At 39.5% G+C, this 22,739-nt stretch overlaps 1 protein-coding gene across 2 annotated transcripts in view; it reads left to right on the top strand.

Moving 5' to 3' along the window:
* Positions 1 to 12,547, top strand: part of PDCD6IP (programmed cell death 6 interacting protein) — a 30,429-nt gene extending 17,882 nt beyond the window's left edge. For both annotated transcript variants that reach the window (XM_069007700.1, XM_069007699.1), the window contains exons 8-18: positions 309 to 531; positions 1,271 to 1,394; positions 2,064 to 2,241; positions 2,652 to 2,763; positions 3,545 to 3,714; positions 4,433 to 4,681; positions 5,999 to 6,133; positions 7,024 to 7,118; positions 8,433 to 8,565; positions 8,932 to 9,137; positions 9,972 to 12,547. In XM_069007700.1, coding sequence (XP_068863801.1) covers positions 309 to 531; positions 1,271 to 1,394; positions 2,064 to 2,241; positions 2,652 to 2,763; positions 3,545 to 3,714; positions 4,433 to 4,681; positions 5,999 to 6,133; positions 7,024 to 7,118; positions 8,433 to 8,565; positions 8,932 to 9,137; positions 9,972 to 10,140 — 1,794 coding nt within the window. In that variant the 3' untranslated portion in view covers positions 10,141 to 12,547. The remainder of the gene's footprint in view (positions 1 to 308; positions 532 to 1,270; positions 1,395 to 2,063; positions 2,242 to 2,651; positions 2,764 to 3,544; positions 3,715 to 4,432; positions 4,682 to 5,998; positions 6,134 to 7,023; positions 7,119 to 8,432; positions 8,566 to 8,931; positions 9,138 to 9,971) is intronic.
* Positions 12,548 to 22,739: the final 10,192 nt, after the last annotated feature.

The raw sequence follows: 22,739 nt of genomic DNA, 5'->3' as shown, positions 1-22,739 counted from the left end.
AGCAGAGAACAAAAAAGGCTAAAATGAACTACTTCCTTCAAGTCCCCATATCTTTTGGAATAGAAATATGTGAAATGCTGCTTCAACTGATTGTGAATATCCATGTACACTGTGTATCTGTTGATATGCAGGAAAGTTGACAGACTATAAGATGATCGTGTTGACGTCTTGAAAGTTACCATTATGCATTTATCAACTTTGTGCAGGATGGAGCTTGAAACTTTTTTGTATGCTCATCTGTTTTCTTCAGAATATATGAAAGGGAGAAAGAAAAGCTATTATTTTAACTGTGTTTTAAATTTTTTTAGCATGCAGCAGATTTGGTCAAAACGGTGGCATCTCGCTATGATGAATATATAAATGTTAAAGATCTGGTTGACAAAATCAACCGTGCACTTGCAGCTGCCAAAAAAGACAATGACTTCATTTACCATGACCGGGTTCCTGACCTGAAAGATTTGGAGTCCATTGGAAAAGCCAGTCTTGTGAAGTCTACTCCTGTTGTTGTTCCACTCAGTCAGAAATTCACTGGTAAGCGAAGTGTGTGGAGTGCACAGGGTAATTGTTACCTTGTGAAACACACGGCTGACAAGGTTCATTTGTACCATGCAAAAATAAACATTTACTTTTTCCATTGTATTACGTGTATAGCAGTGTTTTTGAAACTGCTGTTTTGTTTCTCCAGTTTGTTGTTGTTGTTCTTGATGATAAGTGTAATAAAGCACAGGTTGAAAATTCTTGCCTGAAATGTACAATTCTCTTAAAGATGTAAGATTTTCTCAGTAATTGTATTTTCTATATTAAACCAATCTTTAATTTCAGAAGGAACAGTTCTGTAGGGGACAGTACCAAGTTATACAATATGGACTAACCTAGTTGGTGGTCTCCCATAAAGTTGAAAAATTTTACTTTGTTGGCTGTACAGATGAGTTGTGAAAAAATTATTCTCTTACCTTTCCCATATTTTTCCTTTAAAGAAACAAAATTAGAAATGAAGCCTTAAGGCAAATCTGATTTTTAACCCTGCAGTTGATTTAAATATATTGTCTTTAAATTATTTCTAACTCAATTTCAGCCATAAAAACTGAAATCTAAAGGCCTTTAAAAATAGATTTTTGTTTTTAAAGGCATCTTGGGGAGGAGGAGGACAGTCACTTAAACTGTTTAGGTCAGTCTCTGTAGTACAACCTATATAAAAAAGCTGTGAAGATGTTCGCGTGCTTTTACTTTCATAGCGCAACTTGTGTAATTTATACTACTTTAATTGCAGACCTGTTTGAGAAGATGGTTCCATTGCAAGTGCAGCAATCTGTGAGCGTTTATAACCAGAGGAAAGCGGATCTGGTAAACAGGTCAATAGCCCAGATGAGAGAAGCCACAAATCTGGCAAATGGGTAAATATGGCTTCTTGTTAAGTTTCTCAAGAGGGGTTGTGCACAGCCTGTAAGCCCTGGGTGCCTTGCAGCCTGCAGATATCCAGATTATAGCAGTGTTTTTTCATTACTGTATGGTAGGCTGGCAAACTGAAACCATAACAGGGAGATTTAGAGCTACTTTTCTGTAAGTGTTAAAAATGAAAGCTTATTAAGAACAAGTAGTATTTATTTTTACTTCATCTTTACTCATTTTTTGGGAGTCCAACACTTGCTCAGAAAAGCTTCCAGCACCATTAATCTACAAGGATTTTCATATTCCAGTGGTCATTAAAAAAAAAAAAATTGTTGTTTAAAATAACTAATTATAAAAAAATTATACCAGTCTGAGAGATAACAATGTAACTTAAGGCAGTTGTTTCTTCTGTCTACCAGTCAGTCACTACCTAAAATGTTTGCCATGTTTTGTAAGTGCTAAAAGACTAGGATTTCTTTAGCTTTTTAAGAGCTTTGAAATGCGTTTTTAGTGAGGTGTACGCCAGGAATATATTTAGTGTTTTCAGTTTGAAATTTCAGTTCAGGCATACATTGCACTCCATTTCCATTATAATTGACTGTGTGATTGTTTGTTTGGATAGCAGTGTTATTTTCAGGAAAAAAGTTGTTTATTTAACACGTTGACTTTTTCAGTGTGTTGGCTTCCCTCAACCTTCCTGCTGCTATCGAAGATGTGTCTGGGGATACTGTTCCTCAGTCTATTTTGAACAAGTCTAAGTCTGTGATTGAACAGGGGGGAATTCAGACTGTTGATCAGCTGATTAAAGATCTGCCTGAACTGCTGCAAAGGAACAAAGAAATTTTAGATGAAGTAAGCCCAAAACCCACTATACTAAAACAGTCTTTAAAAAATCTCCACTGGATGCTTCGCTTTAAAAGGCAATAGAAAAAATGCACAATTATTCACATGCTTGTAACTTTAATAGCACTTTCAAAATATGCTATTAAAGTGTTCAGCCCATACAAAAACTGTGCTGTCACATGTGGATGTTTCCTTACAAATATTTTCTTTTTTAAATTTGTTGGTGGAGAGGGGGAAGCATTGGGAAAACATTCTAAAGAAATTTGGATGATTTGTCCATTTCATGCCTGCTTTGTATTTGTCAAATTAAATTTATAAAGGATGTATAGGCAGTTTCTGTTTTCTACACTAACTGCCTATTTTGAAGCTATTTTATGTTTAAAACAGCTTATAATGCATGTAACATTTTACTCCTGCAGTCTCTGAGATTACTAGATGAAGAAGAAACTACAGACAATGACCTGCGAACAAAATTCAAGGAACGCTGGCAGAGAACACCATCCAATGAACTCTATAAGCCTTTGAGGGCAGGTAAAGTCCATGTTTTATGCTTTGGGTTCTAAAGGTGTCCATAGTGTAAATTAAAGTAGTTTTCAGTGCTCTGATATTATCTATAAATACACAAATTCAGTTTGAGGGAGGTTATGCTAAAATATCCTGGTTGCAGTCTGCACTGTTATTTGGAGCTGAGAGGATGTGACAGCAGGGAATTTGCTGCTGCTTTTGCACCCTTGGTGTGTACGTGAATGCTAAAATTTCAGAAAGCAAATGGAGTGAAAGATGGCTACCCTCCTAAGGATCTGATTGCAGTTGCCTCTTAAATACTTCAGTGTATTTTTCTTTGTTGACATCTTTTTTTTTTTTTTTTTTTTACCATCAATGTGTTTTCTCTTTAATTTGGTGGTTTGTTTATTTTTTTCCCCCAGCAGTTAGTCAAACTACTTAAGACCATCACTATAGCATGTTTTCTGTGTGCCTAAAATGTGTTGTTTTTTGGAGCTAACAAGGGACGGATAACCACTGACTCAGTCTTGCAGAGTTACAGAGGTTTAAATCTGCAGAGTAGCTCAAACCAGTGTTCATTCACGTGCCTTTGTATGCTTCACTGGAGAATTAATATAGGTGCCTAGTTTATGCACTATTTTAAACATAACGTAGAAGTTTAAGTTTTATATAAAAGTCTTACATATTGTGCAGGCTCATGAAAATGTATGATGACTTGCTGAAATGCACAAAAACTGCTCAGGTGCAAGACTTGGATGAAACAAGCTTTGAAATTATATAAACTCCTTTTTTTTCCTCCTGTCCCCAGAGGGAGCCAATTACCATAATATTTTGAGTAAAGCTATGCAAGCAGATGGGCAGGTGAAAGAGCGCTATCAGACTCACCGGGATACGATTGCACTTCTGTGTAAGCCAGAGGCAGAACTCAACGCAGCCATTCCTTCTGCCAACCCAGCAAAAACATTACAGGGAAGTGAGGTAAAGCAGTGAAATCTGTCTCTATTTTGACTAGAAGTGCTAGTTGTCTAACAAAGTAAACTTACGTGAATTGGTGTGGAAGCTGAACCTTAGCTGCTGGTGTTTCTGTCCCAATTGATACAAGATGTAAGTAACATTTGGAAAAGAAGTTGCCTTTATGTTTAAAATCATCTTGAGTATAGTTTGTTACATTTAATGTGAACAAAGTCAATCACCATGGACAGCAAGACTGATTGACTATTATAAAAGGAGCAATCTTTGAATATTTTTATTATTTAGGGAAGTGAGTGGGTTCTTGGGACAACATAAGATGTGGCTCAGTATTATAAAGTATTAGGCAATTACACCAATTTGCTTTCCAAGAAGTTAATGGCTCATCTACAGCAGTATTTTTATTTTTCTCATAGAAATTATTTGAAGTCGGTGGTTTTTGCTGCCATCTTAGAATATCCTATTGGAAGGTATCTGATCAGCTTAAAAAAACCCAAACATTTTGTAGTAATTCAGTCTTATTAGCAAAAGCAAACCTGTAGAATATAATATAGATTGAGAAATGCTTGAAGATCTTTCTTTGGTCACATTTTGTCCTGGTTTCTCACTCATACAGAAATGTTGTCAGCATCACTGAGGAGTGCAAGATGGAAACAAGTTATTAATAAATTATACTTTCCCAATAGTTCCTCTAAACCCGTTAACTTAGGACATTTATATTGCCTAGGTTGTTAATGTCTTAAGAACTTTGCTGGCCAATCTGGATGAAGTTAAGAAGGAGAGAGAACAACTGGAAAATGACCTGAAATCTGTGAATTTTGACATGACAAGCAAATTCCTGACTGCACTTGCACAGGATGGTGCTATAAATGAGGAGGCTATCTCTGTGACTGAGTTGGACAGAATTTATGGAAGTTACACACAGAAAGTGCAGGAGTCCCTAAAAAAGCAGGAAGAACTTCTCAAAAACATTCAGGTACAACACTTTGCATGTTTTCCTTTCTCTTAAACTGAGAGGAATGATACTTCCATCTCTCTAGTGCTTTAGAAGTTTCACTTTGCTTTCTAGTCTGTTTTGCTTGTTATTCTGTCATATGTCAGTTGATATTCCTTTATTCCTTGATCACTGAAAAATACAGTGATGTCTTTGTGTTCACTGGAAAGAAATGTGAATGTTTAGCAGGTTCTCCCACAGCTCCAGTGTACTTTCTCTTGGACCTTTTCTTGGCACAATTCTGCAGATGGTTTTGTCCTTGAAAGAAGCTTAAGTGGTGTGTTAAGAAGGTTTTGGGCTTGTTTTGTTTTTTTCCCCTCATTCCATTTTAATTCTTTCTGGGATGACAGGAGACCTGCCCTTACTGTCTACTAGAAGACATTTTGGGTCTCTGAAGTACAGCTTGGTTTATTCCTAATTGCTCTTTACAATGTGCTTGGCTTCCAGCATGTGCAAAGCTCGTTGAAGTAAATCTTAATAGAATTTCCCAACCTTTATTTATAAATTCAGTCTTAATTTGTCAGAGGCAGGTACCTGAAACATGGGACAAAAGAGGAAGTCTTAGTGCTTGGAGAAAAGACAATAGCAGCTTGAGTAATGGTGGAGGCTTTTTCCAGTAGGGAAAAAAAAAAAATTCTTAAATGACCATATACAACATGTTTAGCAAGGATTTTATATTAGGATATTTTTTTAGCACAAGATACTTAAAAAATCTTGATGGTTACTGCTTTAATGTTTGAATGTCCTGGAGTTAAGTTTGTTGGCTTCTGGCAGTTGAAACAGTCTTTTTAAGTTTGCTTTTTTATTTTCCTGAAAGAAATGACATGTAAATAGGTGATCCTTCTGTAAGTTTTCCTCTTCCTTGTCCTTTTAATAGCTTGCCAATGTCAACCACATTTGAAGTAATGCTTCTTAAAAATACTGACTTTCAGTATGATTTTATGAATATCAATGGAAGTTAGTACAGGAGAGAGCCTAATTAGTATAGCCTTGGAAAGATAGTCTGCAGGATGAGCTTGAGAATTATTAAAAGGCAGCCCACCACAGAACAGGTCATTAACTGGTGATACCTACTGCCAGTGAGTTAGCATATGTACAGTTCTGAAATATACATTATAATGGTCACTGCACTTGGCAGATAGCAAGTGTGGAAGTCCAGTGTGGATGGGAGATGAGGAAAAGCAGGTATTCGGGAAAAGAGAAGCAGTGAATAACAGGAAAAAGGAAATGAAATGTACAGAATCTTACATGGAACTAGCTTGCATTATTTGCACTGTTCATTTGTTCTCTTCTTTTAAGAATGCACATCAGGATTTTTCAAAGATGAAACAATCAAACAACGAATCTAATTTAAGAGAAGAAGTCTTGAAGAACTTAGCTGTAGCAAATGACAACTTTGTGGAACTTGTAGCCAATTTAAAAGAAGGCACAAAGGTATGGCAATGTTTAAGGGATTGAAAGGACTTTTTTTATTTATACAATGAGATGTGAATCAAAAATCATAATAAACTTTGCAGACATGGTAGCTGACAGGTGCATTTTTGAAGATTTTACTACTGAAGCGAGGACAGCAAGTTGCTTGAATTTTGATTGTTTCAAGAGCCGTGAAATGCTTCTTTGTTCCTGTCTGAAATGTAAGCTTTTCTGAGCAACAGGATAAGTTGTTAATTACAGCTGAGTAAATGATGCTGAGGCACCCAGATGAGTCATTTTATCTGAGAAATTCTTTCATCTATTCTCCGTGGTATTTAATCACCTTATAAAATTGGTGTTTTAAATGTTGTTACTGCATACATGAGAAATAAGGAGAGCTGTATTTAGGTTGCTTTTTTTGATCTGGGCTTCTGGAAGGTGAATTGGAGCTTCTTTATGAAATATTTTTTGCTGATTTATTGATAGCTCATTAGAGGGGGAAAAAACCCAACCTCTGAGATAGCTGTACAAATGGAATGTGTGGAACTGAGAGTAACAAAATTAAAATAAAAATAAACAATTATGCTTTACAGAAATAAATAGTTCATCGCCAGCAGTGATCTAGTTTTGCTCTGGTTTTAATACATTTTTTTAGTTATCCTAAACTATTTTTATATTTACACACACAAACCCCCATAAAAGTCTATGCTATTACAGGGATGGGCAAAAACAGCTGACTAATTTTGGTTTTGAAAAGCATAGTAGAATATATTAGCAGACTTTATTGGAATGGCAGGTTCTGGGCAGTGTAATAATACAACACCTATAATTGGATCAATATGTAGAAGTATGCTAGCATGGAGTCTGAAAGTATTGATTGAGCATATTCTGTTTTTATTTTTCTTCACTAGTTTTACAATGAGCTGACAGAACTCCTGCTGAAATTCCAGAACAAGTGCAGTGACATTGTCTTTGCTCGCAAGACTGAAAGAGATGAACTGCTCAAGTAAGATTTCAATGTTTTGTTTAAGCATTGCAGAAAGTTAAAGTATTTATCAGAAATTTGTCTTTGGAGACATGTTTATTATGGTACGTGATGAAATGAGAAAGGAAGAATAGGTGTGCTAAGCCTATCGCCTCTTTGCTTTAATCCTAGTCCTACTCTCCTCTCCCCTAGGAAAGTAATAGGAGAAATAAGTGGAAAAATATACTTTGAAGTCTGCTCTACTGTTCCTGTGTGCAGTTCAGCACAAATCTGTTTCATGTTATGATTTCACTCTCTGTTCTTTTTGGCATGCATTTGTTAGTTATTTTATTTTATTCTTTGTTTTGAGGAACTTCTAATTTCTGCACCCTGCTCCTGCTGTCAACTTAGTTTGAGAAATTAGATGAATGCTTCATCATATGATTCTCTTCCATGTGTTCAATGTGATGGGGGAAAAGTATCAGTATTCTGCTTCTGCTCTGTAGACTGCTCTAGTCTCATACTTTATCATTGCTTATATGTGGGTTACTTACAATGCTGGAGGGAGAAGCAGATTTTGTCCTTCATATGAGGAAGAGTGTTTGATGTTGTCATTGTCCCCCACATGAGGTCAGACCTAGTATAGTATGTTTCCAGTGTGGTTTTTAGGCTCTTAAGAGGAAAGCATACTTGAAATGGTTTGCCTTTTAATCGGTGTTCTTTAGCAAAGCACAGAGCCTTTTATAAGGACTAGTTGTTACGGAAATTTTGGTTAGTGAAACTGCAGTTGTTCTGTGTACTTGCCATGTTGCAACTGGGATGCTCAGCCCTCAATTTTTACCTCTCCTAACTTGATCCTTTGTAGAGTTGTTCTTTTTCATTTGGCCATTGTGCTTGTAAACAAATTCTGAGTTACAACCCCTTCTGCCTTTATTTGGCTTCCTGCATTCATGTAATTTGGGAGCTGTTAGGCTGCCTAACCAAGGCAGAGTCTGAATATCTCACATCTCTACTATGTTAATGTTCAATGTTAAGGCTGTAGGGTTAGTGTTGATAGAACATTCTGCTGAGTCTTGCTGTGCTCTTTTACTGTTTTGGCTACTGTTGTGATCTATACCCAGTATTGACTTAGAACATAAAGACATTATTAGAAAATAAATGTAACAGTTAATCAGTGAGTTGGCTAGGGGATGGTTTCCGTGGAAGTGATTTGAGCTCCAAATTAAGTTTGAGCTATCAGTGATCATGCTTTAAATATTAGACTTCCTCTGTTGCATCTTTTTGGCTTAGCTTGCTGCAGTGTATAACAAACAATTCTTAAACTAAGCTGCATGTTTGCTTTTTTGTTTTCAATAGGGATTTGCAGCAAAGCATTGCTAGGGAGCCCAGTGCTCCCTCCATTCCACTGCCTACATATCAGACCACTTCAGCAGCAGGAAGTAAGCCAGCGGCATCTCCGACTCCCACTCCAGCCCCAAGAACCATGGTGGTAAATACATGCTACAGAATTAGTGGGTTGAAAATACTGAGTCGATACTTGAGAACTCTAAACTGATCTGTAATTTGTGTATATCACTCCTTAATATGCTGGTGTAGTTGGAAATGTGTCGAAGTGAAATAGAGGGCAAAATCTTAAGGCTTTGCAGAGAGGTATGTTATGTACTATTCATGTTCATGATTTATAGACTTGAAATTAAAAATTTACTGCCTTCTAGATGCTTTGCATCATCTGTATAGACTAAATATAGAAAGTCTGTTTAAAATGAAAATAAAAATCTGTTAATCATATAACCACAGCTTTTGATTCCAAGACTTCCATAAAGAAGCTCCAGCTAAATTCACTTTCTCTTGTTAGGGGACTAAACCACAGCCACCAGCACGGCCACCACCCCCAGTGATTTCTGCAGCAAGCAGTTCCTCTTCTGCATTAGCACCCTCTGGAACAGCTGCAGCACCTGCTGCTGCTCCAGCTCCTACTCCAGGAGCCAGTGCACCTGCAGCAGGCACTGCACCTTCGCAGGCTCAAGGACCACCTTACCCCACTTATCCCCCTTACCCAGGGTAAGTTATGGGAGCACTTAAGCAGATTTTTGTTATCCTGTTGCTTAAAAGCACTTTTTTCTTGTGTGTGACACTTTAGTTATTGTTACAGTTGAAGATGTGTTTACTGTTTGAGGCAAGGGATTTTTTTGTTTGTTAGTTTTTTGGTTTGTTGGGTTTTTTTTCTTTGGTTTGGGTTTTTTTGGTTTTTTGTTAGTTTTATTCATGTAACTCTTGTAGGAATCATTTGCTTGTACCTTTTGTGGGAAGGTTCATTTTAGGCGTTTACAGTTTATCGTCTTTAAAGGAGAAGGAAAATAGGACTGCATTTCCTTAACTATGGTTTGTTGATTATTGCCAACACTTGCATAATCATTTGGTGGTGTTTATCTCAAAAGTGTTGGCATATCTCGTTTTTCAAACCTTTAGCATGATACCAAGATGATGAAAAGTACAGAGAAAATTCCAGTTGAGTAGTGTGCTTTCTTCTGATGCTTTTTTCTATCTTCCTGGTGTTATCACAAGGAATTGAAGGCAGCTGTGCTCTCCTTTGTCAGCAAATATTGAAATATGCACAATGTTATTAAATGTTTGAGAATCAATTTAGATCAGTTCTAGTTCCAGCAGGTTGCCTTTACTCCACCTTCTGTCTGCATTTCTGTTCCACACATTGTAATAGTTTTCATATCTGCTCCTTGAAAGTAACCACACTTCCTGCTGCACTCAAAGCAAAATGGAAGGAAAGCATTTGTGGAGATTGCATGTCTTTTTCTATCTATTAATGAGTTGGTTTTGCAAATTAACATCATCTGTGTTTTTCAACTCAGTCATGCTTTTTTTCTGCCCCCCCCACAGGTATTGCCAGATGCCAATGCCAATGGGCTATAATCCATACATGTATGGTCAGTATAATCTGCCATATGCACCCTCACCTGTGTATCAAAATCCTGGACAACCACCATATCCGCAACCTCAACAACCTGGATACCCTTTTCCTCAACAGCCTTATTACCATCAGCAATAATGTCTCTGCAAAGAAGCTCTGCTTGTTAAAATTTGGGAGAAATTGGCAATAAGTGTACTAAAACTTCTAGCTTCGATTAGTGGTACCATACTGAACTGTATGCAGCTATAACTCCTGTCCCTTGTTAACTGCTCCAAAATGTCTAGATCAGTTTTTATTACACTAAACTCTTTGAAAGATCTACTGCTCTGGTTTAGACCATAGACTAATACCAGAATTCAAGCCTAATTCAGTGGTCTGAAGCTGTACACTACATTTTTGGTTAGACCAAAATACTTGTTCGCAAAAATCCTGTAAGTAATAAATAGGTTCAGATGAGAAAAACAAAGCAGTGTGTGCACTGGGTGTGATATATTCTACAGAACCATATAGCATTTTCTTCTACGCTCCATTGGTTTGTATTTTTTTTTAGTTTAGTTAAAATATGCTATTTTGTCTAATAATCAAGGCCTTGTAAATCATCAGTAAAAAGAAATAAATTACTTAAGAATGGTTTAAACACTTGGCATTCTCATTACCATAAAAATGTGTTTTGTGTGTCTGTAGATTGCTTCATTTGTTCCTTGACTTTCATAATATGAAGAAGTTCTCAAGAGTTTAGCCTTACAAGTGAATTTCCACCTCTTTTCCTTGATTCTGTATTTTTGTGACAGAATCTATATTTAACCATTTAAGTGTTGGTAGATGAAATTTACAGGTAGAGTTTTCCTATGACTTTGAAGTGTATTGGACTGAAATACATTTATTACATTTTTAAAGAATGGTTACTGTCATCTGCGGGATACTGTGTGAAAGAAGGGAGGTCAGGGTCCTCTTACAGGACCAGTGAATAGTTGTTCTAACTTGTGTTTTCCAAAGAAATGTTGATGGGAAATGTGTTATGGCTCAAAATAGGGCAACTATTGATTGCTGGAGCTTTGCAGTTTATGTTTTTTAAATGATTGCTTTTTTTCCCTTGAAAAAATTGATGTATTCCCTCAGGGAGCTTGTTATCAGTGGAAAAACTTTTTTTGTGGGGGGGAAAAGAAAATCTTGTAAATTAAAGCACATTGAATGTTTACTTTTGGATCCATCATCTCAAGGGATAAATAACCTTGCACTGCATTTTACATAAGATAGTGAAGAATCTAAGTTTGGGGTTAATGGCTTCTACCAAATATTTGCTAACCATTTTTCAGCCTTTTTTTTTTCCTAACAGGCTTGTCTAATGAGGGACTCATATTTCATTTAGCCCTTGATAAGAATTACTTGGTTCTGTGGGACAATTAATTTTCTGAATGCTTCATACAAGATGTTCTGGCCTTACAGAATAACTTTCACAGTACCTGTGTTATTAAAAGTTACTCCTTTGTTTTTCTATTAAAGTGCCTGATTAAGATATCGAGGTATATTTTAGTGTAGGTGTTTAGAGGTGCCAGTTATTGTAGCATCTGGGTGGAAACCTCACTGGATCATGAATACTCTTCCTCATAAAGAAAGCAGCATTCGTATTCATATGAGCTCCTTTCTTTCTGTCTCAAGTTCCTCTTGCTGTGTGATCATTCCGATTACTGTGTGAAGACTCCTTGTCTTTAGTACTCGCTAACCCCTGCAGAAAATGTGGATCAAAAGGTAGAAATAAGCATCCCTTATAGAACTAGAATTCTAAACAAATTTATTAATCTGTAGAAGCTCAGTGATGTGGGGAACACGATGGAGTAAGGGAATACAGCACTATAGATGAAACTGCTGCACAAAGACAGGTGCTTTGCATTTCTTAATAAACATTGCTGAATGGGGTGGCACAAGAACCTCTCCATTTTTTTTTCCCCTGATGAGAATACATGAGGTGAGCGAGGACAATGAGAAAAAGCTAGGAAGATAACTGTTTGGAAACAGCAATCAGAACCTGATTTTATTCTAACTGGAAAAACAGTAGTTTTCCACTAATTTCACTGTGTCAATGTGAGCAAGTGCAAGTCTAATGCAACCTTTTAAATTCTAAATTTTTATTATGCCATGGGCTGTAGGTTTTTCAGTTCTCACATTAGATACATTTGAGCTGTTGTGTAAGTTTGTTTCTAGTGCCTCAATTGATAAAACTTACTTTCATGCTGTATAAAAAAAGTCATTTGGTTCAGCATAAAGATTCTTAGAACTGAAACTTCCTTTTTAAAATTTCATAGATCTGGAATTACTGTCAAAACATTTTTTCCAGTTGTGTTTTTGCTTGCTTTAGTCTATTATTTGAATATGTGTAGAAATCTATGCATTATGTTCAGTTTTTCTCCTTTTTTTTCCTAAAGAGAACAGAAAAATCCAGAGATATGTTATGTATCTGCTTTTAAGCATGCAGTTGTCATGACTTTGGTTGAAATGTTACCTTGTTCTTCTATAGTTTATTAAAAAAATCAGTTAGAAAACCTGATTTCATGGTGTTTCTCTCGAGTCCTTTGGGTTCAGACAAATGTTATTTTGGAAAGGATGGAAACAAGTTATGGGCCCCCAAGAATGTTTGTGCTGTGGTGAAGGTGTATCAGCTGCAGCTGCTCTGTAATAACAGCCTCATCCAGATCCTGGTAGTGTTTATTTCCACAGCTGTTTGAGTGTATTTCCCTCTGTTTAAATGAGGAGGAAATGATGAAGGTTGTGCCTTCAGAAACTTGGATTCCAAGTTTGTTTTTGTGAACTCATGTTCAGGCTGGGTTTCATGAGACTCCCAGCAGTGTGGATATTCAAGCACGGGTAGCAAGAAAAGGGGTTGTAAGGGCAGCTAGTAACAGCAGATAAACAGTCTCCATGGGCACTCAAGAAGTCAATTTCTTTTTTTTTTAGAGAAAGACCATATAATACCATGCTTGTTTCAATTGCTGTGTGAAGGGAAAAGTTTACAATCATGTCCTTTCAGAGACTTTGAAGTCAAGCATTTATTTCATCTTGCATAAAAGCTTTCAGTGCAATTAGTGAGAAGAACAAGTCTTAGGAAGCAAGCTAATTGCAGATCATCAGTGAAATACCAAACTGTTGCAGGGCTAGTAGGTCTTTCCTCCTTTTTTTTTTTTTTTTTTTTTTAGCTTGGTTTCAGCCCATGTGGAAAAAGTGTTTTCTTTCCTGACCACTAATGTGACACTGCCAGTTAATGGTGATTCTTTTGCTATTGTCCCATTGTTTGGAGTGCTTCTCAGGCTGATAGGTGAGATTAATTTGAATTAGACTGAAAGGAGTCCTCTCCTATTTCAAATTACATTGAGGCAATATTTGAACCTTGACATACTGAAACAACCTCACCCCTTGTCAGGTAGCTGAAAATCCCAAGAAAATCCTTTGGAAAACATTTTTTTTTCCCTCTGCATTACCCAAGAGATGTGCTTTCTTGTTACTAAAACATGTTCTGTTCTGAAATGACTTACATCTCAGAAGCTGTTTTCTGGCATGTATTTATCCTGGCAGAACATTAAAATAGACTAAGATGAGCAATTATGGTTTTGAGTTTTGGTTGTATACTATTGAGTGAAGCTGCCTGAAGTTTCAAGAGTTCACTATGTATAGGTTAAAATAAACTATTTGGAAAGTTTCAGTGCTTGAAAAGATGAGCTATCACAGCAGAGCAACATTCAAAACCACTTTTTTACATTGTTTATGGGAAAGGTTTTGGGGTTCTTGTTGCTTTTGACTAACATTACTCAATGTAACAACCATAATGTTTTAGGCTTACTATGACTTTTGAGAGGTATATTTGAAATGGTCTGTCTCTTTTTTAAAGAAAAGTGGCTTTGTGTTTATCATGATAGCTAAGTACTGCTAGATTTAAAAAAAATTTACTAGGTTTTTTTTTTTTTTTTTTTTAATTGCACTGTTCTAAGTACTTTCCCTTATGCTTTTGTGTTCTGACAGTCAAAATTTATACACAAGTTGAGATTTTTCTGATTTGGACTCAAATTTGGAACTCTAGTAATGTACTGGCAAACATAGAGTTACTGTTAATCTCAAATTATTACTTTAATCTTGCATCTAATTTCCCTAATTGAGTATTATAGTCCCTATAGATGCCAACAACTGTATCTCAGTTGTTACATTGTACTTTTTTTTTTCCTGTTTTGTTTTAATGTTTCTAAATCCATGCCAGAAGCTGGCCACCAATTTTATTAACCAGGTTGTAAAGAAAAACTGCTTACTATCAAGCATGAAAAGAACAGGCAACTGCCATTGCAAAATCAGCACTGAGGCTTCACCACAAATTGCTCCTGTCACTCCCTTCAGTCCTTTCACCGTTAATCCGTTCAGCAGTTCTGCATGGCAACGCCGGCCTGCATTTGCACTTCCAAGTTAAAGCACTCCTGGATGCTGGAGTGCTGTTCTTGGTGCTGGTAAGCTGCTGGAGTGTTTGCTGGTGTCAAGGTAGCCTGTTCCCAACAGTGCTTTTTCCAGCCAGGTGCGGTGGGTTGTTGGGAAGGCAGGGCAGTGGAAGGGCCGTTCCCAGTGGGCAGCTTGCCTGTACTCCCCTTCCTTGGAGGCTGAGGTGGTGAGAAGGTACATGGCTGTGGGCTTGGCAACCCAACTGGTCTCACACCCTCCTTGTGGGACACATCCATGCATCAGCTGACAGCATGCAGGTGACAAAAACATGCTGGAGACTTGGCTATGGTGTCATTGTCAGCACTGGTGAGATTTACACCAAACCAGATTTGACCTCAAGTGTCCGTTCACCTAGAGTAACCTGTCCTGTGACCTGAAGTAGCCTTTATCCTAGAGTAACTTTTGTCATGTGACTGTGAGGAGCTTTTGCCATTGAGGAACATCTGTCCTTGGACCTCAAGTAACCTTTGATCTTGAGGATTCTGTCTTGTGTCCTCAATTAACACTTGACCTTGAGGAATCTTTGACCTCAAGTAACCTCTGTCCACTGGCCTCGAGTAACATTTGAAATAAATTAACGTTTGTCCTGCGGCCTTGCAGAACCTTGTACCTTGAGTACCTTTAGTCCTGAAAGGACTTTTGACCCAGCATAACCTCTGTATTCTGACCTCATGCAACCTGTGAGCTCGAGCAACCTTTCTTCTTGAGCAAGCCCTGTCCTGTGATCTCAATTAACTGCTGTCCTGTGACAGAGGCTGGACTAGTCTCATTCTGGAAATCTGCCTTAGAAAGTAACTTTTGACATCAAGTAGCTTCTGTCCTCTGACCTGAAGTAACCTTTGTCTCAGGTAATCTTTGTCCCATGACACAGGCTGGCCTGGGCTCACTCTGGAAGGATGTTTTTGAAATTGTTGGGGACAAGCAGCAATGTGTGATCCAGGCAGAAACTGCCGGGCTGTTACATACGCAATTTGAGGGCAAATGGCTTCCTCTGCCATGGCTGAGCTCCAGCTTCTCCTGCCCCACCTCAGGCATGCTGTGAGCAGTGGGAGACCCTTCTGGCTTCAATGTCATCAGTGGGATCCTCTGTGGACCTACAACCCTGGTGCCAAAGCAGAGGACAGGAGGACTTGCTCGTGGCATGAGTTAATGTCCACGTTTTGCTAATGATGGCTTCCACTGGAACAGAGAGACTGCCTGAGGTACATAATTGCCCTGTGTTTTGGCTGGTACAATATTTACAGGTGATTTCATCTGACTGGGATTTGCCATCTGTCTGCCTGCTTTTCAGTGTGTGCCTGGTGTGCAAGGTGGGAGGCCAAGGTGTAAATGCCAGCTACCTTACACTGCCTGCCTGAGGTTGGGCCTACCCAGCTCTTGTTTCTCTGCTATTTCCTACTAAAGGTTTTTAAGTCTCCCCAATGTCACACGTGGTGGCACCTCTTAATTTTTTGCTAGCTTAAACTTTTCTGAGTTGAATGCATTTGTGTATACACACACACACACACACACACACACACAATATCTGAGTTGTAAGACAGAGCCAACCTGTACTGTTTGCATTCTCAGAAGATGAGCAGCACTGGGCCATGCAGCAGCATCACGGAGCTGCCTGCTGAGCCTGCAGCAGAGGGCAGACTGAAACCGTGTAACCAACAGATCTTTTTGGTGCGAATATATGCGAAAAGAGATTTGAAGTTTATGTTGGTGGAAGGACAGGCAAATTGCTTTTTAATGAAGCATCATCAACTTTAACTACGTGTAGATACCATGAGTGCTCCTTGGTTGATGACCTGGAGCCTGAAAACTAAAACCAGCCAAATGCAGGGACAATTACGTCAGCTGCCCCCATCCACCATCCTGACTAGCTGCACGCCAAACTCGGAGCACTGTGCTGCCAAGGTGAAGGGATAGGTAAGATTTCAGGTCATCCTAAGCTGCTTTATTTGCCTTCTGGAGTTATGTAGCTTCTGGGAATTTTCTACTTCTAGTTTGCATACTTGGACAGTATCCTGTATATACCCAGTCTGATTTGAGTTCATCTGGCATGATAAGATGTCTGTTTACCTGGAGCAGTGCAAAATTAACTGTTTAGGTTTAAACAGCTGCAGCAATGAGGTGACAGTGGAACAAAATTAAGGGTGGGTGTTACCATGACCCATTCTGAGAGGGGGAGTAGAAAAAAGGGTCCCGTGCTGCTGGCAGGAGAAAAGAGTGTTGGCAGTAACAGCTCTGTCACTGTGGGACAGCTACAATGCCAACAGCAGATGTTGTACCAGGGGGATGAAAAACACTTAGGGAAGATGTCAAAGTGGTCAGAGAGGAGAAGGGGCCAGGAGAAAATGGAAGGCATGCTGAAGGAGGAATAGCTAATGGTTGAGGAAACAGGAGGTAAATCAAATGAGTTTAGGAAGAGGAAGCATGGAAGAAAGGCCCCAAGACTTTTACAGCATGAATCATAACGTTTTAGGTAGTGCAAGGAAAGCAGAATTCAAGTTGAAAGGACTGAAGTATTAACTGAAACAGAAGAAAAATCAATTGTGGTAAAAGGAAGGGAAAAAGGAGCTTTAGCTGTACAGAGACAGAGTTCAGAAAAGAAATTTAAAGGTAAAGGAAGCTAATTTTTTTCCAGTGGGTCTGAAGGTCTGGAGAGCTGGGTGAAAGCTGGGGGTTGATGATGGGCAGAGAAGGTGTTTAGAAGGGAAGATAGAAGATGCAGCAGATTATGTGCATTTGACAGTGTTGGTCCAAGCTGGCTGTAACAAGGATTTGCATCTTAAAAATTAGTAGGATCATCCATGGAGTGATCAATCTGAGTAGAGGAATCAAGGTAGGTGCTTATGTGCCAGTCTCCAGTGTTGGAGTCAAAAAGGGGTGATATGAACCTGCAGCCTGTAAAGGAGAGGAGAGACAGCAGGTCAAGGTGCAGGTGCCTAAGACCTGGTGGTAGACAGGAGTACCTCAAAGCAAATGGAGCTTCTTATTTAAGAAAGCTGAAATTCTTCTCTAATCAGCCTCTTGCAGTCACTAGTTACATTTCATTAGTGAGGGAGCATTTCGTATTCTATTAGTGAATTTTTCATTAGCCAGCGGCTTCCAGCAAGTATTAATTTCCATAAGCAGGAAAGGAGTATGTGATCTATCACAGAAACAGATGCAGATCCAGATTAAAATCTTCCATGGTGCCCTGCTGTTTTCCAGTATTGTCATATGGCCACATGGAAACACTTTTTGTTTTGCTTTGAAGTAAACAAAACTTTGCAGGGCGGTTCCAATCCCTAAACGTAGAAGGAATAATTAACCAAGCGTGCCTGGCAGTTCCTTAGCGCTAGATGGCATTATATGGAAAGGCATAGCAGAAACCCCGATCATCCACCACGCACTGCACTGCTGTTAAATCTCCGCATCTCACCAGCATCAGCGGCTTTGTGTGGAAAATTTTGAGCTGCATCGTTAAGAGTCAAGAGGAAATTGATGCAAGCTGAGGGGAGAGAAAGTTTTGCTGTGCTACAGAAAGAGAAAGAGATTGTTCTGAAAATATTAGAGAAATTGGAATGCTACCTGTAAATCTCTAGAAGAAGAATGTTTTCTGGATTTTGATAACCCCCTGCCCCACAAACACAATGTGTGTTGTTGTGTTGGCAATGTTAAGCATATGGCACTTCACCACAGGGTTGTCAGTGGGGCTTAATAGTGGAGCCCCTCCACGCCACCCCAATTTGATGTGAAATAACACCTTGTGTAAGTTAGAGAGTAAGGGACAGAAGGGCAGTAAGTTGTGTGCAATACTGATAGCAATGACCCACACTATCAGTTAATAACCTTGCTAGTACAAAACATTTCTCCTAAGCTCTGAAGAGTGGGTAATAGCATACATGGGAGGCTTCCTTGTTCCTTCTGAATGAGGGCTACAATTTTGTATAGCTGTTTATGCTGTTGGCTAAGGAAAGTGTCCTAAGGGTGATTATTGAAGTTCTACTGGTTTCTGCCATGATGTAGAGCTGACAGTAGGGCCTTGAATATGATGCATACTCTAATAGGCTGGTTATGGTCAAGTTTATGCCCAGGGAGAATTTACCTGGACTAACTATTTACCTCCTGTTGCTCCATGGTGGCTGTGTTTTGTATGGCCTCTCATCCACTGTGGAGAGGAGTGTGGCAGGGTGGGCTGGCAGCTCAGGGTAATACAAGTAGAAACTTCTTGTCCCTTGGTGTACTTACCTTGAGCTGTGCTTGCTGTCTTTTGGTGGTGGTGTGAGATCTGCTCCCTGCACAGCTGCAATAATATTCGTATCACACAGCACAGAAAATGGTCAGGCATTTGGACCACACTCAGTCATCTTTCCCTGTTACTGAACGTTTCCTGCACAGAAGTTACTGAAACTGTGTATAGCAGAAGTTACAAAGCCCCTGTTGAGAAGAGGATAATCGCCAAATACTGCTCAACAGGTCACTTTGAAAATTACTGTAGGTGTAAATAGAGTTTTCCTCTCCTAGAATGCTGATTAATACAGGTCACAGTGATTTTATACAGCTAGTCTTAAGCATGGATTATTTCTTAAAGCATGTTCAAGATGAGGCTGATGGGGCTTTGTCACAAATAACTTACATGGTAAACTAGTCCCTAAAGCTTTAGAATAAATGCAAATGCTCCAGCTTGCAGGTGTCTCCTTCAAGGAGATCCTTCTGCCTCCATATGTGCTCTGAGCGATACCTGTTGTGGCAGTTTTGCTTTGCTGTGAGATAACACTGTGCACGGGGAAGACCGAATAAAAACAGAAATTTGCAGTTGGAATGACCTTGACTTCTGTTTGAGAGCTGCAGAGTAAGGGCAAGAGCAAAATCGGGCTCTGTGGGAAAGCATCTGCTGAGAGCATCTACTGCAGCGAGCAGAGAAATGGCTGGCAGTACTCGTGGAGAGCGGATTAGAGATTGGGAAGTGTAGGGAAAGAAGACAAAGGTACCGGTTATACGCTTGCATGCTCTTGCAGCCTACTAGGGTGCAGTCTTGTGTAACTTAGTTCTTGTAATTGGATTACCAACTGTGGCAGGGGGGCATAAAACTATGAATATAAAGATGTGCTTAAAGGATTTCATATCTTCCTGAAATGATGAATGTACTGATGGATGCTCAGCTTTTCCCCTTAATTTACCTCGATGATCTGACCTGTCCTTTTTCTTGTGTACATGGCTGTGAGAGGCAGCATTGTATCTCATTTTGAAGAAAAGAAGAGATGGGCCAAACTTGGTTGCCCGCTTCATTTTCTTTGGGTGCAAGTGACAGGGCAAAGCACCCCAAGGGATGGACAAACAGACAAGACAGAAGTTATTCTGTGGGCCTCTTGAACCTTCATGCAGGTTGTCTTGATTTTTGACAGTTTCTGAACAGGAGCCCTGAGTTCCAAACCCAAGAACAGATTTCTCAAGAATGGATCTGTGCCTTGTGGCAGGCAGTGTGTGTTGGTGTTGAATGTCAAGAAAGTATGGGATTTCCTACTGAAGCACCTTCTTGAGATGTAGCAGTAACAGGGGTGGCCTTGTTCTCCTTCTGTGCAAATTTTCTATTATCTAATGAGATTTCTTTGGCTGGAAAACTTATAAGATCACTTCTCTCTTACCTGAATACTTTCACAAAACTCCTTCCATCTAACTGTCCTCAGAACCTCAGGTTTACTGGCAGGTTTCTTCAAAGTTGCTGAAGGCCAGGAGAAAAATACACAGAGGTACAAGTATGTGTGCATCCACTCACTCCCTTGCAGGACAACATCATTGCACAAGTGCTGTTTCCATGGAAACAAGGATAAAAATACTGAATAATGGAAATTAAAGACTCATCTAACAAGTATTTTCTATCCTGGACAAGGTTATTCTCATCTATATTCTGTTTGCCTATGTTTTCTGGATTTTATTTTGTTTTGTTGGTACTCTTCTCCTCTTATATGCAAAGAAGGACCCTCAGCAGTAGCCCCTGTTGTTACTCCTTCTGAAGAAAAATGCTGCACTGCATCACTATATGCTGCTGAAGCACCTCGATGAGATCAGAAATTCATGTTAAGGATTCTTTCCCTGTGTTGATTGCTCTGCGACTGCATCCTGCAGAAAGCAGCCTCTGGGGAGCTGCAGTAGGTAGCCCAAAGCAAGCTGTGCATTCTTGGTCTTTGAATCAGGAACAAGAACTTGCTTCATGCCAGCACTGGGAGTGTCAAAAAGGCACATTAGACACTGATTTATCCTTGCCCTGCAGCTCTCCCAAACGGGTGTTCAGGACAGCTGGGCTCTGAGCCAGTGGTCTAATGCACACAGCAACCGGCTCTGCATGCCCTGTGCCCTGCCCCGAGCAAGCTGACACGGCCAAACAAAGCCTCCAGAAGCCTGCAAAAGTGCTCCTGCAACGTGCATATAAGCAGGGCTGTGCACTTTAGAAAAATCTTACATTTTATTTCATAAACATAGGCATCTGCTGCTAATTAAAGTAGCAGCATATAATTATACCCTTTCTTATTAGTAGAGATAGTGTCTGACAGTTGCTTAGATACAAAATAAGCAACTACAGATTGTCTTCTGCACTTTAACAAGCACATTGAGCTGGAACAATAGAATTGTAAACTTATTCTGTATTATCTTTGGCAAATGTGCCTGGGAAAAATATGTTTAATCTCACTAGTAGCTCGTAAAGTCAGCTGTAAAGTTCTTCAGCGACCTCTCTGCTTTCCTCTACAAAGTACCAACCAAACACTTCCTGTGGAAAGGGCAGGATACCTCCTTGGGGAAAGCATTAGACAGAAGGAACAACAGTGTGGTTAACAGCCACCATTTTGCTGAGACCACCTTTTCTACCTTTTTATATCCAATGAATGTAAGTTTCTTCTTAATGATTAAAAAATCCAGGTGCTAGTGCAGTTATGCTGTGGTTTAACCTCAGCTGACACCTAAGCAGCACACAGCCACTCACTCCCACCATGGTGAGACTGGGGAGAGAATCTGAAGGGTAAAATTGCCATAGATTATGTGTCCCTTTGGTCAGCTGGGGTTCCCTTCCAGCTACCAGAGAACCCCTGGCCTGCCTCAGTGGTGGGGCAGTATGAGAAGTAGAAAGGGCCTTGACCCCTCTGTAAGCCCTGCTCAGCAGTTACTAAAACATTGCTGAATTATCAACGCTGTTTTTGAAAGCACAAATCCAAAACTTAGCCCCATGGGAGCTATTGTGAAAAACATTCTGCCCCAGCCAAAACCAGCAGATAAATACGAACATGAAGACTGCACATACTGTAGCTACTATCTTTAAAAGGTAGGTGTTACAAAATGTGGTTGCTTTCTTTTTTATGGGTTAAGCTCACAGCCAAAGCCCTCTGGATGTGACAAGATGGATCTATGGCTTTGCTAACAAATTCCCTGTTGCTTCTTATCAGAAAACTCATGATGCTATATTGAGAAATAACTTCTCTTGCCCCACAGATTGTCAGCTGTATCCTCAGAGGCACATTTGAGTGTGTGACCTTTTCTTTTCTCACATTCCGCTAATAACCCCCAACTTTCTTTGCTCACAAATCCAAAACTCTGTTGATACACCTATAGTCTCACCGCTCTTGTTATTAAACTGTAGGGAATGTAATCAGAGAAGCTAATGCCACAGTAATCCTCCTGATCCATGTGGTTATCTCTGAAGATATCAGAAACGATGCTGTCTGCAAGAGAGATGATGTATTTTGGTTAATTCTGCACCTGCAAACCTTTGGAGGAATACACCGAGCTTCCAGATGCTAAAACACTTGAAGCTGCAATGAGATTTCAAATGCCTTTGCTATTGACTACCAAAACTGTTCAATATTTCTTGATGGACGGAGCTAGCTCATTCCTGAAAAAAGAAAAAAAAGTTAATTTTTGACAAGGTCTTTCATCCCTCTGCAGCACTGTTGTAAGGGACCTAATGAACAGATTGTAGGGCTCGCAGTGATGCTGTAGGGCTTGGGCTGCAGGGGGTGCCTGGTGAACATCGCAGCCTGCCTTACTCCTCGAAGAGACAAACTGCAGCATTCCTTCTGGTGGCCTGCTTGAGGAATTAGGGGTTGGACAAAAATCTCAAGTTTTTTCTTCGCTTAGGTATAGCAGCTTTGCCAGAATTTAGGGCACCATTCTGTGGCAACCTGCAGAGAGAGGTAATATGCAGAGAAACAGCTGAAGCTTGCTGCTCAGCAGAGCAGGTTCAGGCAGTGCTCTGTTCTGCTGCTGAATTACCTGTCGCATCACCGATACATCAGCCTGCT

This window comes from Aphelocoma coerulescens, chromosome 2 (genome assembly GCF_041296385.1).
Source record: "Aphelocoma coerulescens isolate FSJ_1873_10779 chromosome 2, UR_Acoe_1.0, whole genome shotgun sequence".
Lineage (NCBI taxonomy): Eukaryota > Metazoa > Chordata > Aves > Passeriformes > Corvidae > Aphelocoma > Aphelocoma coerulescens.
The sequence above is the reverse complement of the archived record's forward strand: the minus strand, read 5'-3'. Positions and strand labels throughout refer to the sequence as shown.